Genomic DNA, 16,870 nt, shown 5'->3' on the forward strand with positions numbered 1-16,870 from the left:
CCATCTACGGTCCGTAATATCATCAAAGGGTTCAGAGAATCTGCAGAAATCACTGCACGTAAGCAGCTAAGCCTGTGACCTTCGATCCCTCAGGCTGTACTGCATCCTCAAGCGACATCAGTGTGTAAAGGATATCACCACATGGGCTCAGGAACACTTCAGAAACCCACTGTCAGTAACTACAGTTGGTCGCTACATCTGTAAGCGCAAGTTAAAACTGTCCTATACAAGGCGAAAACCGTTTATCAACAACACCCAGAAACGCCGTCGGCTTCGCTGGGCCTGAGCTCATGTAAGATGGACTGATACAAAGTGGAAAAGTGTTCTGTGGTCTGACGAGCCCACATTTCAAATTGTTTTTGGAAACTGTGGACGTTGTGTCCTCCGGACCAAAGAGGAAAAGAACCATCCGGATTGTTATAGGCACAAAGTTGAAAAGCCAGCATCTGTGATGGTATGGGGGTGTATTAGTGCCCAAGACATGGGTAACTTACACATCTGTGAAGGCGCCATTAATGCTGAAAGGTACATACAGGTTTTGGAGCAATATATGTTGCCATCCAAGCAACGTTACCATGGACGCCCCTTTTTATTTCAGCAAGACAATGCCAAGCCACGTGTTGCATCAACGTGGCTTCATAGTAAAAGAGTGCGGGTACTAGACTGGCCTGCCTGTAGTCCAGACCTGTCTCCCATTGAAAATGTGTGGCGAATTATGAAGCCTAAAATACCACAACGGAGACCCCCGGACTGTTGAACAACTTAAGCTGTACATCAAGCAAGAATGGGAAAGAATTCCACCTGAGAAGCTTAAAAAATGTGTCTCCTCAGTTCCCAAACGTTTACTGAGTGTTGTTAAAAGGAAAGGCCATGTAACACAGTGGTGAACATGCCCTTTCCCAACTACTTTGGCACATGTTGCAGTCATGAAATTCTAAGTTAATTATTATTTGCAAAAAAAAAATAAAGTTTATGAGTTTGAACATCAAATATCTTGTCTTTGTAGTGCATTCAATTGAATATGGGTTTAAAAAATGATTTGCAAATCATTGTATTCCGTTTATATTTACATCTAACACAATTTCCCAACTCATATGGAAACAGGTAATAGACAGATATCATCTATTGCTGTATGGCGAGTGATTATACAGCTGGAAACTATGTAATAATATACAAGTATAAGAATACCAACGATGTAACAACACAACAAAAATAAAATGAACCCAGATGACAAATGAAAAAAAATGTCGATATCATATTAGTATCGTTACTGCCTTTAGTATCGATACTATCTGTCGATACTGGAATCCATCCGCGCCACTCTCGTCTCCATAGCGACTGTACACAGTTTGCGGTTGACTTGTTGTTAACAGCTAATGCTAATGCTAATGCTAGTTGTTCAACGACGAAGACACCACCAAAAATAACAGCACAACAACTTTGTTGGTGGCGACTTACTGATCCAGGTGAGCTGATACTTTAGTGTCTTTTCGTCCAAGTTTATGTATGATGTTTTGTCCGTGTACGAGCAGCGCTTACCGGCCACCGAAGGAGATGCCTTTGCTAGTGACAGACCACTCCTGGACCCAGACACAGTCCATGGTCTACATTAGCGTCCCCCTGAAAGGAGCCAAGAAGGTGGACGTGTTGTCATCAGACGAGTACCTGAAGGTAACATTAAATTAAACATATGCCTCAGTAATAATTCATGGCTTTTTTTTAGTAACTGTTACATTCCACATTGGAAGCGAATGAGCTGCTTCCAGTCCGTCACCATCATAAAACATTTACTACAGGCACTGATTTAAGTTACGGTCCTAACTTTTAAACAAAATTACCAATAATTTACCCACAGTAAAGTAAATCTAATCCACTTTATTTATATAGCACATTTAAACAACTTACATGTTTCCAAAGTGCTGCACAACAATATTAAAAACAATATTAAAAACAATATTCAAATATTATCCTTAGCTCCACCAATGAGTGAATAAAAACAAAAAATAAATAAATATAAAAACAATATAAAAATAAATATGATTAAAAATAGAGATGTCCGATAATAGCGGCCTGCCGCTATTATCGGCCGATAAATGCTTTAAAATGTATTATCGGAAATTATCGGTATCGTTTTTTTAAATTATCGGTATTGTTTTTTTTGTTTGTTTTTTTGTTTTTTGTTTTTTATTAAATCAACATAAAAAACACAAGATGCACTTACAATTAGTGCACCAACCCAAAAAACCTCCCTCCCCCATTTACACTCATTCACACAAAAATGGTTGTTTCTTTCTGTTATTAATATTCTGGTTCCTACATTATATATCAATATATATCAATGCAGTCTGCAAGGGATACAGTCCGTAAGCACACATGATTGTGCGTGCTGCTGGTCCACTAATAGTACTAACCTTTAACAGTTAATTTTACTCATTTTCATTAATTACTAGTTTCTATGTAACTGTTTTTATATTGTTTTCTTTCTTTTTTTTTCTTTTTTTTAATCTTATTTTATTTATTTATTTATTTTAAAAAGGACCTTATCTTCACCATACATGGTTTTCCAAATTAGGCATAATAATGTGTTAATCCCACGACTGTATATATCGGTATCGGTAATTAAAGAGTTGGACAATATCGGAATATCGGATATCGGCAAAAAGCCATTATCGGACATATCTAATTAAAAACGATTTTAAAGGGTAAAACCAATTAAAACAGTGAATAGAAATCAAAATGTATTTTAAAAAAACACAGAGGACAACAGAGGACAGAGGACCACACAACTCACGTAGTGTAAAAAGCCAAAGAATAAAAGTGGGTCTTAAGACGAGACTTTAAACACTCTACACTCACAAAACAAAAGGACACTAGTCAATCTACTCATTTGAAGAGGCCCAGCATATAAATAAGTCGGGGAACATGGAGGTGTTTGCAGACTGATACTGTCACCTAATGGCATTTTGAAGGTATTGCTCAAATTAATTATTTTGTCTGCTTGTGGGAAAAACACAGTTTTAGCTACAACAACTTCAATGCTATAAATAGTACATGCTTTTTGAAGGGGGTAAAACATATTTATTTGTGAATGCCGCTTATGCTGACAACCCGTACCAGTCCACCATGTTTTTCCTATTATACTTAAACAATGCCCCTTTATATAAAAATCAAGACCCAAAGGTGCCATTTTGATGGAAACATGTTCAGTTTATGTGTTGTTACGTCTTGGGCGCATGGCTGCGCTGGTCGTCTTCCCTCCAACGCAGAAAACAAGCTGGAGCAGCGTGTAGGTAGGATTAAGCTTTTAATAAATTAAACGGCAGGACAAAAATACAAAAACTGAGGACGCTAACAAGCGTGGAGCCAAAAAAACAAAATGTCACCAAGGGTGAACAGCGAGGAGTACGAGGGTGCAGAAAAAAAGAAAACTCTAAAGGGGCGTGATAAGCCAAAACACCTGGTGGGTACACTAATTGCTAAACAAAGACAGGTGAGGAGAATCAGTGTCTATGGAAACCAACAGTAAACAAGGTGCAAACAGGAAACAGACTAAAACATAGGAAATTACTAAACAAACAGAAATCCGGGTAACGAATCATGACAGTTGTGATATTAACGGCCTCATTTTCAATAATAATAATGTGGAAAACACACTTTAGCTACAACCTATTCAATGCTATAAATACTGCATACTTTTTGAAGGGGCTAAAATATATATATGTGTACAGCTCCACTAATGGACATTGGAGTGTTACTTTCAAAGGCAAAATTAAAGTATTGCTAGAAACATAATTTTATATGGGACTTTATGTATTATATGTATAGTACATGTTCCAAAAAGAAAAAAAGCATAAAACACCACCAGAATTAGAGATATTACAAGTCAAAGTGATGAAGCTCAGTGTTACACTCATGACTTGGTGTAACTAAACATTACCCTATAAGATGAAGGCAATTGCATTTTATTGATATTTGAAATGTATTCAATGTTTATAAATGAATATTTAAATATACTAAATGTAAAAAAGGGAGTAAATATTCCAAATAAGATCATTAAATGAAATCTAGTTTGGTTACGCCATCATGAGCGCAACACAAGGTTGTAAAAGTTTCAAATACAATTCTAAATAAGATGTCAAAAGCAAACTGAAATCAAATACACACAGTTTAAAGATTGATCAATATTTATTTAAATTTAGTAATACATAAATATGATGATTTATCAAAATATAAAAGAAATATACCTGAACAGAACGCTCATGATGGTTACACCAAAAAGTAACGCTATGAATCGCGTTTTTCCAAGTTTTTGGGGCATTTTTATGCTATTTCCAAGCATCTCCTTTTTATTATCGTTGATTTTAAATGGTCAAACTAATGCATATTATATATGCATGCCCTAGTAAAGAAAAAAAAAGTCATATTTATTTTGATTGTTACATTTTGAAGTACATTTGTGCAGGTGGGTGCGAATGTACCCATAACCAGAGCTGTACACATATATAAACATATTGTGAATGAATAACTGATACAGTGGAAGCCGCTTATGTCGACAACCCATCTATCTACTGGTCCACCATGTTTTTCGTATTATACTTAAACCGTGCCCCCTTATATAAAATTCAAGACCCGAAGGTGTCATTTTGATGGAAACATGTTCAGTTTATTAATATTAACGGCCTCATTTTCAACAACAGCAACAACTACTATACTCTTACATAGCACTATAACCTGCACAGACAGTGACTTCCTTTTCAGTGCAAAGTAGGCTTTAAAATAACTTCCTTTTTTTTATTACAGCGACTAACAAAGTGTACCTATCTAATGTTTTTTTTAATGCTTCACTAATATTCAATGTATGAAAGCTTTATTGTCATTGTAGTCATGGCAGCAGCTGTTAGATAATATTATAAAACATCATATTAAAACAGAAGAATCAAAATCACAATATGCACAATCAGAGAGAAATTATGTCAACAAACTTATAGATTCAAAAATACTAGATTGCCCATTCTCCTTATGTCTCTGTTCAAAGTTACAAGTACATGTCTAAGTATTAAGACTTTTGGTTATGTTGACAACCATTTATGTCGACGTGAGTCAGCCAAGCTAAGGGAAGTGGACATAAACAGGTTTCCCTTTAATAAGCTAATTGTTTCGTTTATATTTTACTAAGATGCCTGGTTCTTTACATTTCTAATTATAGGGTTCTCATTACATTTATTATTTTTACCATCAGTAGTATCATTCTGTATGACAGTCACAAAAACACAATAAAGCCAAAGAAAAAGAAAGGCACACTCATGGGATTAATTCTATTGATGCCAAATTAATTAATCATAATTAATTAATTAATTATAATGTCTATTTTCTATTTCCTGCTGGATCTACTCTCTATTTCATGCTGCTGCTGTCACATATACTGTATATACTTTAATATTGTACATGGTCATTGGTATATATTGTATATATGTTATAGACATAATATAATATATCTGTATATATAATATTCTGTACACATATTGTGTATATATTCGTATATATGTTAGATTTTTTTTATCGCTATATTAGTCTATTTATACCTGCATTGTCCTTTCCATCCTTACACTTTCCATCATTGTAACTGAGCTACTGTGTTGAACATTTTCCCTTGTGGATCATTAAAGATTGTCTAAGTCTAAGTCTAAGTCTAAGAATTAAAGATGTGCTGTTAAAACGTTTTGTTTGACTTTAGAGACTATTTTTCCCCACACATTTGAAACTGTATGAATTTGGGACATTCCACTGTAAACATAAGTTAAAAGCTTGTGTTGTAGCTTGTTACGTTCCCAGTTGTCTCAGAGTCTAGGGATCGTAGGGGAACGCAACATAAAAGTGTATAAACCAAATTAGTTGTAAATTAAAGACACAGAAGCCAAGAATTGAAAACAAAAACTAGTGTTATTGAAAAGTAGCCATAGGCAAGACACACTAGCCTAGCTTGGGAATACAGGTGCTGTCAAAGAATTGAACAAAACATACCAAAAGAAACCTCTGAAAAAGAAAGGTAAGCTTACTAACTAAAGCTATTTAATTAGCATAAACCAAAAACCTACCTCCCTACTGTAGCCAAAGAGGGGGTCCAAAACATACAAGAGTGACAGCCACTACTAAGCCTGGTGTCTCTATACACAAACAAATCCTACGTGTGTAGTGTATAGAGGCCTCTGTCTAACCTTTCCCAAGACTAGGCTGCAGATACTTACAAAAGTTGAAAGGTAAAACAAAAAGGAAGACTCAAAAACAGGTGGCACAAGTTTAGCAAAGAGCTTAACAAAAATGATTACAAAACAAAATAGCGTCAAAGACAAAGTAGCGTCTTTCCAAGCTCCACACAGCATGTCAGAAAAAGAATCCACCTGATCCAGTGGTGAGCAGGTGGTTTTAAACAGGCTGGGAGGATGAATGGTGGACTGGGATTGGCTGGCTGATCAACAGGTGAAATGAGCAGCAGCTGGGAACAGGAACCGGTTGATTGGCAGCAGAGGCCGTGATTGAGTGTGACCTGTACAAACAAAAGAAGAAGAAACACAAAACAAACAAACCACCACTATGTGGAACGTAACATAGCTAAATAAGGAAACTGAAATATTAAATAATACCTCTTGGTTGCAGTGCAGTTTTACACAACATATGCAACATATCGTTAGATTACTTTCTTTGTGAAAGAAAGGAAGTTGTTAGTAAAAATGCATCTCAATAAGGAAATCTAAAGCAATTACAGTGAGAATAAATAAACATACTGGTCTAAAAATGTTTGCAGAATAATGTTTTTAAAGAAAATGTGTTCCTGATTTCAGTCATTGTTTATTGACTCTGTTTTGTGCACAGGTTCATTTCCCGCCTTTTCTATTAGAGGTCTTCCTGTCTGAACTTGTTGACGATGATCAAAGCTCAGCAAAGATTGGAAATGGGGTAGCAGTCATCAGTTTGTCAAAGAGGACCAATAAACTGTGGGAGCATCTAGCAATAAGCACATGTAAGACTGCATAGCAAATACATATACACATAATCGACTCTTTATGTATATGATATATTAATTATACCAACACCTTTTCAGATGATAAAGAAACAAAAAAGGAAATTAGACTCAGAGCACTGTCCAAAATGCAGGAAAAGCTTGCTGCAGAAGCCCAAACCAAATCGGAAAAAAAGCATAAGGAGAAGAAGTATACTCTGAAGACAATGATGAATGTAGGAAACTGCCAAGTTCTAACCATTTGTAATCTGTAATGATACCATGAAAGAGTCATAAAGTAAGTGAACATGTATATTTGATGATACAGATTGAAAAGGATGAGCGAGAAAAAATCCAGAAAATGAAGGACGACGAAAGAAAGTCAACCACTGCTGAACTAGAAGCGTGGCAAATGAAGGAGAAGAAGAAAGACGAGGAAGGAGCGAGACTAAAAGTCCAGAGCCGGACAGCCAATCAAAATCAAATAAAAGCTCCTAAAGAGAACTTTGACGGAGGCAGGTCACGTGAATCAAACGTCATATTTGGTAAGTGATTTCCAGATATGCCATATCCTCCTCAGAGCCATTGTCCTCCATAGTGGACAGTTTTGCATTACAGGGCTATCTTTTCATACATTTGTAACTGACAACAAACAGTCCAAAACAAATGTTTACTATAGAGGATGCTGGTTCCCAGGAGGAATTAACAGATCATTTCAGTTTGAATTAAGTATTTTTTAATGTATTCAGATCAAAGAAGTAGAAACAAAGACGAGGGCAAGAAAAAACACGTGGCTCTTCCTGCTCCAAGAATTCCGGGAAACATAGAGGTCTCGTTCACTCCTCGAGTTTTCCCCACAGCCCTCAGAGAGTCAATGGTTGCTGAGGAAGAGGAGGTAACAATTGAGTCCGTTTCAGTCAAATAGTAACTGCTAAAGAATTACATCAAAGATTTGGGACTTTCTCTTTTGTCGAGCACAGTGGCTGAAAAAACAAGCAGAGGCCAGACGAACAGTTAATGCAGATGTGGAGGAGCTGAACGACTTAAGGGAGGAAGAGAGAAATCCTGATTGGTTGAAAGAGAAAGGAAAGTGAGTCAAGTCCACTCCGATCGCCATCATCAATGACATGCACAGCCGAGTGCCAGCTGAAATCATATTTGTTCTCTAGCAAATGTTTTGCAGCCGGAAACTACCTTGGTGCTCTGAATGCCTACAACCTGGCTATCAGGCTCAACAAAAAAATCCCAGCTCTGTATTCAAACAGGGCTGCGTGTCATCTGAAGTTACGAAACCTTCACAAGGCCATCGAGGACTCCTCGAAGGTCAGAGTGGTCTGAATAATACGGATGGACTTGCAGCAAATTTCTATCCAGTTGGCAGTCTTTGTAAAGATACTATCATTGAAGTAGATCTTTCTGTGCAGGCCCTTGAACTGCTGACTCCAGCAGTTTCTGCCAATGCTGCGGCCCGAGCCAGAGCACACGTGCGACGAGGGTCTGCTTTCTGCCAATTAGAGCTTTATACGGAAGGTCTGAAATGCACCACATTAAATTGGAGTCTTATTATCAAACCATACCAAATCCACATACAAGTACATTTCAATCATTTGGAATATGGTGCAAATGTTATTTGATTTGAGGTTAATTCAATTCGGACCGATTAAAAGCTAAAAAAGTTTTTGCAGTTCATTTACTGATTAGAGCCCGAAACATTGGTTTACAATATATACATTTTTAACACGATTCCAATTTAAGAAATACTGATTTGTTGTTTTGTTTTTATTCAATTTAACATACAATCATCATGAAGAAATTAAGAAATACATTTTTGAAATATTTAACTTCTCTATGGTATACCCTCCTGTGTACAAGTGTCCTGTGCAGTTGACATTTACTTTGTCAAAGTTACAAAAAAAAACCCACAAATGTCCACTGCAGAGAACACTGGCACTCTGGAGGATGGAAGAGTTTTGAAATGAACTACTAACATAGAATAACTTTTCGAAGATGATCTAACTTACTGAGCAGAAAACCGGCATTAATAATCTACTAAACATATTTTTTTTCTCATAAGTACCTCGGAACCTGTATGTAAATGTAAGTACCCAACTGCTATTTTATTTTACACTAATTACTTTATTTAGGTAAAAAAAACACTCCTGTAATGGAACTCAGCTGCTGTTGAATGGAACACTCGCCAATAAAACACCATAGAATAAAAACACCATAATTTAACAAAAATGATTCCTATTATTAGTCTGTTTTTTAGTAATAATAATAGTAAATAGTTCTAATTTCTTGCAAGAACCTACTGTTCTCCAAATCAACACAAAGCTTCTTAGTGCTTGTGGTTACAACATGAAATAACGCACATGAAAGGAGTGCAACCATGTAGTAGCCAACTATTCAAACCTTATGCTTATTAGTGATTCCCAGAGCCCAAAAAAAGTCTGCGGGCTGTAGAGCGTTTTCTATTCGGGCTCCAGCACTATGGAATGCCCTCCCGGTAACAATTAGAGATGCTACCTCAGTAGAAACATTTAAGTCCCATCTCAAAACTCATTTGTATACTCTAGCCTTTGAATAGCCCCCCTTTTTTTAGACCAGTTGATCTGCCGTTTCTTTTCTTTTCTCCTCTGCTCCCCCCTATCCCTTGTGGAGGGGAAGACACACAGATCCGGTGGCCATGGATGGGGTGCTGGCTGTCCGGGGTCGGGACCCGGGGTGGACCGCTCGCCTGTATATTGGTTGGGAACATCTCTGCGCTGCTGACCCGTCTCCGCTCGGGATGGTTTCCTGCTGACCCCACTGTGGACTGGACTCTTACTGTTATGCTGGATCCACTATGGACTGGACTCTCACAATATTATGTTAGACCCACTCGACATCCATTGCATTCGGTCTCCCTAGAGGGGGGGGGGTTACCCACATATGCGATCCTCTCCAAGGTTTCTCATAGTCATTCACATCGACGTCCCACTGGGGTGAGTTTTTCCTTGCCCTTATGTGGGCTATACCGAGGATGTCGTTGTGGCTTGTGCAGCCCTTTGAGACACTTGTGATTTAGGGCTATATGAATAAACATTGATTGATTGATTGATTATAAAGCACGGGTCCATCCATAAGTTACTTTTTTTTTTTTTTTTTTTTTTTTTTTTTTTTTTTTTTGTGTGTGTCCTGTCCAGCTTCTCAGGCAAATCATATAGTTGATGTAGATGCCCATGTCGGCTGTTCAGATTTACTTTACAAAAGAGAAGTGTAGGATACTTCTCTTGTTGCCTTATTTGTATTTGACTTTATTAAATGTATTTATATTATCATTTAGTGCAGCCGGGCCGGAGCAGGAGGGGATAGAAAGAGAGAAAAAAGAAGACAGAGGGGGAAATTGTGGGGACAAGAGGGGGATTCGACAGAGAATCAAAAACAACAACAGCAAACAACAACAGAAACAACAATAGAGCAACATCAGCAAATACGACATGTACAAATATGATGGTAAAAGTAATAGCAAATAAGCAGTTAGCGAAAAATAAAAAATAATACAGAAATGACAATGAGCATTATTACACTACAAATGAATCAATACAAATACCAATAGAAATAGCGCTATTGATAATGAACAATACCAATAATTTACCTTTATTATCAACACTACAGTTGTTTAAATGCAACAATAGATATATGTAATGATAACTTGAGATACGAAAGAATGCAGAAAAATGGAGGGGGAGAAAGAGAAGCAACCTACATTAACCTTGTAGATTGTTATAGTAACAATAGGTTAAGCTTTGTCAGTGTGCCATGTGTTACACCCAGTTTACCCTAGGGCAACAACGTTAATATATGTTTGATGAAACGTGATTATGTGCATGAGTGTAAGTATGCATATGTACTTGTATATGTACAGAATGTGTATATGTGTTTGTACAATGAATGTATGTGTACAGAATGTGTATATGTGTTTGTACAGTAAGTGTATATGTACAAGTTACTATTTATTATTATCTAATCCACCATTGCCATTTTGTTTTTACAGGACTCCAAGAATACCAAGCTGCCCTGAAGATTGACCCGAACAATGAAACACTGCAGGCTGACACACAAAAAATCCGGGACATCATACAAGGCAGTGCACCATAACCTGTCACGCAGTAAGATTCATGATACTTAAATGGCTGCTCATTCATTGTTTTAATATACGTTTGTGTTTGGTAACTCGGCGCAGTAATTACACACACACACACACACACCTGTGAAATCAAAATGTAATCCTTGCCCGTGTCTACCCCATAACAAATACAATGTTTTGCATTTTGTTCCCTTACTGTACCCAAAGAGAAAGGAACCGTGACTTTAAGACTAAGGTGTGTATTAAACTGGGATTATGGAGCAGGAGTACCATTATGTTTTTTTCTGCGTGTATATTTGGAATATCTGAAAGCCAATGTCAAAAATGCATGTACTGTATTATTTCTAAATAATTATGTGGCGCTTGTGTTTCTCAAATATAAATATTGTGAAACATTTATTCTTATTAGAGTGTAAATATTGTAGTGTGTAATATAAAGTGTTGGAGCGTTAACCAGCTATTAAATTCTCCAAAAGGGGGCAGCAATTACCACAAAGTGGTGCTCCAGGGCCATCATGATAAAAAGGCCTATAGTTTTCCACTTCAGTCATAGATTTTTCCTTTGTAAGATATGACTAAACAATTATACCTGCAGCTTTCCATCATTGTAGATGCAAAGGACTTCTGATCCAATAAATTTTAAGTAGTTGAGGTCAAAGGTCAAGTCAGAATGTTTTTGCATGCCTAATTGTTTGCTCAATCTCAATATTGTGAAGGGCTCCTAAGACAAAGATGACTCATTTGAGGAGCATTACTGAAAATACCATTAGTGAAGTTTTAGCATATAAGCAAATACATACAACACAGCAAATGGTGTGTTGATACTAAGCAAAATATGGGCATTCAACAAACATTGTATTTTAAATAGCATCAAAAACAAATGTAGGTCCTTTAGGAGGGATGAGAGAAAATAATTGAGAACCACTGACCTAGTCGAACTGTGCTTCTATTATTCTTTCATTAAACGAATGTATTTGAAAGCACCACTTTTCTGAGTAAAGACCATGTTCAAAAAGCTCTCATCTGTGAATCACAAGTAAGGGATTGCCTTTGAACGATTCATAGGTCGATCACATATGGTCAAAAAAGCTTCTTTGATGGAACCCACCAGCTAATTTGAGAAAAAAACCGATGGATCACCGAACAATAGTTGTTTGTTCTGGCACTCCCGAGCCCGTTTGAATTCCTTTTCCATGACATAATCGCTTGAGTCATTACAAAATTAGTATACTGGATTTTAAATGCAGGTTCTTTCTTGTTACTGATTTAAGCAGATCCAATCTTTCCAAAGATGTGAAGTAGCACTTGAGGACCTCGACCACACACCCTGCCCTCTGTCAGCAGATACAATAGAAATCTTTAAACACCTCGCAAAGACGCTTTTCTTATTTTTTATCCTGCTACCAATTTTCTGCTTTTCCTAATCTTCTGATCAAATGTGCCGAAAGCATCTGCAATAATTGCAAATGGTTGAAATTCAGCGTCCGAAGAATGGGGTCATTTAAGAGGCTGTGATTTGAAAAGGAATTGCATTGTAGTAGCATAGTTGAAGTAAATGGTTGTCAGTGAATTACTTTCAAAGCGTTTGAAAAGATAAACACAATCCCAGCACTCATGACAAGCGAACGGCTTCAAGTGTTATTACAAAAGATTAATGCAAGAGCTTGCAATTGGAGTGCTGCTGAGAACTCATGTCAAGTCGTTAGAGTTAAATAAAAAGTGTAATTATTCAATAAATTGTGTGTGAGTAGTAAAAGATTTATTTTGCTTTCCGTAACTGTTGGTTGAGTAATAGGTGTAATGACAAAAGTCGCCACCCTGTCAAATTTGTAAGTTAATTTGTGATGGCTGACAGTGGCAGATGCGCAGCAACGCTCCAAACACAGAATTAATCCAAAATCTCAAACACCTTAAAAGAAATGCAAAAAAAAAAAAATTAAAAAAAATGCATCAAATGCTTAAAAACACTTAGAAACCCCAAAAATAACATTCTTGAGAGGAATGCTGCAAGTTCACAGAACAAAACGGAAGTTAGCCAGGCTACCAGGGGATCCAGACCTGAGAAGACATGATCGGGATGCCCAGAAGAAAGAGGCCTAATAAAAATATACATGTTCCTTTTGGTCTTTTGTGAACACTTGGATGTGAAATTTCACAATATTAGAGCGCAACCGATATTAGCTTTAGAATGCGATCATGCGATCATGTGTTTTGTAAACTCTTTGACCCCAAAAGAACCTTGAACCAAATGCTATATGTTACTCACAGAGTACAGCACCTGCTGTTTCGCCGGGGCTCAAACAGGGTCCTGTGAAAGAGAGCCGACCAGTAAAATGACGATGATGTCAATGTGCAGCGCAAGCTCTTAACGTGGTAGAGAGTGATGTTTACCAACGTACACCTGGCACAGCCATACTGGCTGTCTTTCATTACATATACAGCTTGCATACACACTAAAAAGGCCCAGAATGTTGCAGTGTTTTCCATGCAAAGTATGTGATATATATATATATATATATATATATATATATATATATATATATATATATATATATATATATATATATATATATATATACAAACCCCGTTTCCATATGAGTTGGGAAATTGTGTTAGATGTAAATATAAGCGGAATATTGAATGATTAGCAAATCCTTTTCAACCCATATTCAATTGAATGCACTACAAAGACAAGATATTTGATGTTCAAACTCTTACATTTTTTTTTTTTTTTGGCAAATAATAATTAACTTAGAATTTCATGGCTGCAACACGTGCCAAAGTAGTTGGGAAAGGGCATGTTCACCACTGTGTTACATGGCCTTTTATTTTAACAGTACTCAATAAATGATTGGGAACTGAGGAAACTAATTGTTGAAGCTTTGAAAGTGGAATTATTTCCCATTCTTGTTTTATGTACAGCTTCAGTCGTTCAACAGTCCGGGGTCTCCGCTGTCGTATTTTACGCTTCATAATGCGCCACACATTTTCGATGGGAGACAGGTCTGGACTGCAGGCAGGCCAGGAAAGTACCTGCACTCTTTTTTTACGAAGCCACGCTGTTGTAACACGTGCTGAATGTGGCTTGGCATTGTCTTGCTGAAATAAGCAGGGGCGTCCATGAAAAAGACGGCGCTTAGATGGCAGCATATGTTGTTCCAAAACCTGTATGTATCTTTCAGCATTAATGGTGCCTTCACAGATGTGTAAGTTACCCATGCCATGGGCACTAATGCACCCCCATACCATCACAGATGCTGGCTTTTGAACTTTGCGTCGATAACAGTCAGAATGGTTCGCTTCCCCCTTGGTCCGGATGACACGATGTCGAATATTTCCAAAAACACTTTGAAATGTGTACTCGTCAGACCACAGAACACTTTTCCACTTTGCATGAGTCCATCTTAGATGATCTCGGGCCCAGAGAAGCCGGCGGCTTTCTGGATGTTGTTGATAAATGGCTTTCGCTTTGCATAGTAGAGCTTTAACTTTCACTTACAGATGTAGCGACGAACTGTATTTAGTGACAGTGGTTTTCTGAAGTGTTCCTGAGCCCATGTGGTGATATCCTTTAGAGGTTGATGTCGGTTTTTGATACCGTGCCGTCTGAGGGATCGAAGGTCACGGTCATTCAATGTTGGTTTCCGGCCATGCCGCTTACGTGGAGTGATTTCTCCAGATTCTCTGAACCTTTTGATGGTATTATGGACCGTAGATGTTGAAATCCCTAAATTTCTTGCAATTGCACTTTGAGAAACGTTGTTTTTAAACTGTTTGACTATTTGCTCACGCAGTTGTGGACAAAGGGGTGTACCTCGCCCCATCCTTTCTTGTGAAAGACTGAGCAATTTTTGGGAAGCTGTTTTTATACCCAATCATGGCACCCACCTGTTCCCAATTAGCCTGCACACCTGTGGGATGTTCCAAATAAGTGTTTGATGAGTTTTCCTCAACTTTATCAGTATTTATTGCCACCTTTCCCCACTTCTTTGTCACGTGTTGCTGGCATCAAATTCTAAAGTTAATGATTATTTGCAAAAAGAAAAATGTTTATCAGTTTGAACATCAAATATGTTGTCTTTGTAGCATATTCAACTGAATATGGGTTGAAAATGATTTGCAAATCATTGTATTCCGTTTATATTTACATCTAACACAATTTCCCAACTCATATGGAAACAGGGTTTGTATATCAATCAATCAAAGTTTACTTATATAGCCCTAAATCACGAGTGTCTCAAAGGGTCCACTCTGTTTCCTGAGATCCAGGGTCAACGCAGCCGTCTACCAGCAAGTTTTAGAGCACTTCATGCTTCCTGCTGCTGACCTGCTCTATGGAGATGGAGATTTCAAGTTCCAACAGGACTTGGCGCCTGCACACAGCGCAAAATCAACCCGTGCCTGGTTTACGGACCATGGTATTTCTGTTCTAAATTGGCCCACCAACTCCCCTGACCTTAGCCCCATAGAAAATCTGTGGGGTATTGTGAAAAGGAAGATGCAGAATGCCAGACCCAAAAACGCAGAAGAGTTGAAGGCCACTATCAGAGCAACCTGGGCTCTCATAACACCTGAGCAGTGCCAGAAACTCATCGACTCCATGCCATGCCGCATTAACGCAGTAATTGAGGCAAAAGGAGCTCCAACCAAGTATTGAGTATTGTACATGCTCATATTTTTCATTTTCATACTTTTCAGTTGGCCAACATTTCTAAAAATCCCTTTTTTGTATTAGCCTTAAGTAATATTCTAATTTTGTGACACACGGAATTTTGGGTTTTCATTTGTTGCCACTTCAAATCATCAAAATTAAATGAAATAAACATTTGAATGCATCAGTCTGTGTGCAATGAATAAATATAATGTACAAGTTACACCTTTTGAATGCAATTACTGAAATAAATCAAGTTTTTCAAAATATTCTAATTTACTGGCTTTTACCTGTATATATATACACACACACACACATATATATAGTTGAGGTTTCTGTGGTTTATCCGTTATGCAGTGCTCAATACCGGGGGAAAGTGGAATATAGGTCAGTAAAAAACACAGAGGTTATTTCATCCCTACAAGCCTGTTTTGCAGGTTTCTCTGCTCTTCAGGGGATATATATATATATATATATATATATATATATATATATATATATATATATATATATATATATATATATATATATATATATATATATACATATACATATATATATATATATATACTATATATATATATATATATATATATATATATATATATATATATATATACATATATATATATATATGTATGTATATATATATTTACATATATATATATATATATATATATATATATATATATATATATATATATTATATTATTTGGAAATAATTAATTTTGCACGCAAACTTTTAGTCAAAATTCCTCGCACAGTTGTCATCCATACTGTTTGGAAAAGTACATATATTTATATGTACTTTTCCAAACAGTATGGATCATGAACTTGATGGCCAACATGGAAGTGATATTAAATCAGTCTATAAAATTCTGGGGTCACACACACGCACGCACGCACTTGCACACTATTTGAGTGTACAAGTGCGTGCGTGCGTGTGTCTGTGTGTGTGCGCGCGCGCGTGTGTGTGTGCGTGTGTGTGTGTGACTTCTCCCAATCCCCATTGTTGCTTGAGCCCGGTGTGATTGGCAGCTGGACAGCCCCCTGGATGGCTACTAGAGCTGAGTGATCAGCACAATATGAAGGC

General features: G+C 37.1%; 1 protein-coding gene across 2 annotated transcripts; it reads left to right on the plus strand.

The window, feature by feature from the left end:
* Window positions 1-1,317: 1,317 nt before the first annotated feature.
* On the plus strand, window positions 1,318-15,713 carry dnaaf4 (dynein axonemal assembly factor 4). Of its 2 annotated transcripts, XM_072913938.1 has the most exons (11): window positions 1,318-1,466; window positions 1,533-1,671; window positions 6,871-7,018; window positions 7,100-7,233; window positions 7,326-7,542; window positions 7,747-7,892; window positions 7,978-8,087; window positions 8,167-8,320; window positions 8,422-8,527; window positions 11,034-11,148; window positions 15,396-15,713. In XM_072913938.1, the coding sequence occupies exons 2-10, from the start codon at window positions 1,555-1,557 to the stop codon at window positions 11,135-11,137; spliced, it is 1,236 nt and encodes a 411-aa protein (XP_072770039.1). In that variant the 5' UTR covers window positions 1,318-1,466; window positions 1,533-1,554; the 3' UTR covers window positions 11,138-11,148; window positions 15,396-15,713. The 2 variants fall into 2 exon arrangements, with proteins under 2 accessions (XP_072770039.1, XP_061825774.2); XM_061969790.2 differs by lacking the exon at window positions 15,396-15,713 and having other exon boundaries at window positions 11,034-11,386.
* Window positions 15,714-16,870: the final 1,157 nt, after the last annotated feature.

The sequence above is a fragment of the Nerophis lumbriciformis genome, linkage group LG10 (assembly GCF_033978685.3).
Source record: "Nerophis lumbriciformis linkage group LG10, RoL_Nlum_v2.1, whole genome shotgun sequence".
In the NCBI taxonomy this organism is placed as follows: Eukaryota; Metazoa; Chordata; class Actinopteri; order Syngnathiformes; family Syngnathidae; genus Nerophis; species Nerophis lumbriciformis.

Bases quoted from the DNA above. Each gene is read 5' to 3' on its own strand.
- dnaaf4 (XM_072913938.1), top strand. From the start codon at position 1,555: ATGCCTTTGCTAGTGACAGACCACTCCTGGACCCAGACACAGTCCATG. The intron at 7,234-7,325 runs GTAGGAAACTGC...TTGATGATACAG, and splicing joins CTCTGAAGACAATGATGAAT to ATTGAAAAGGATGAGCGAGA. The intron at 7,893-7,977 runs GTAACAATTGAG...TGTCGAGCACAG, and splicing joins TGGTTGCTGAGGAAGAGGAG to TGGCTGAAAAAACAAGCAGA.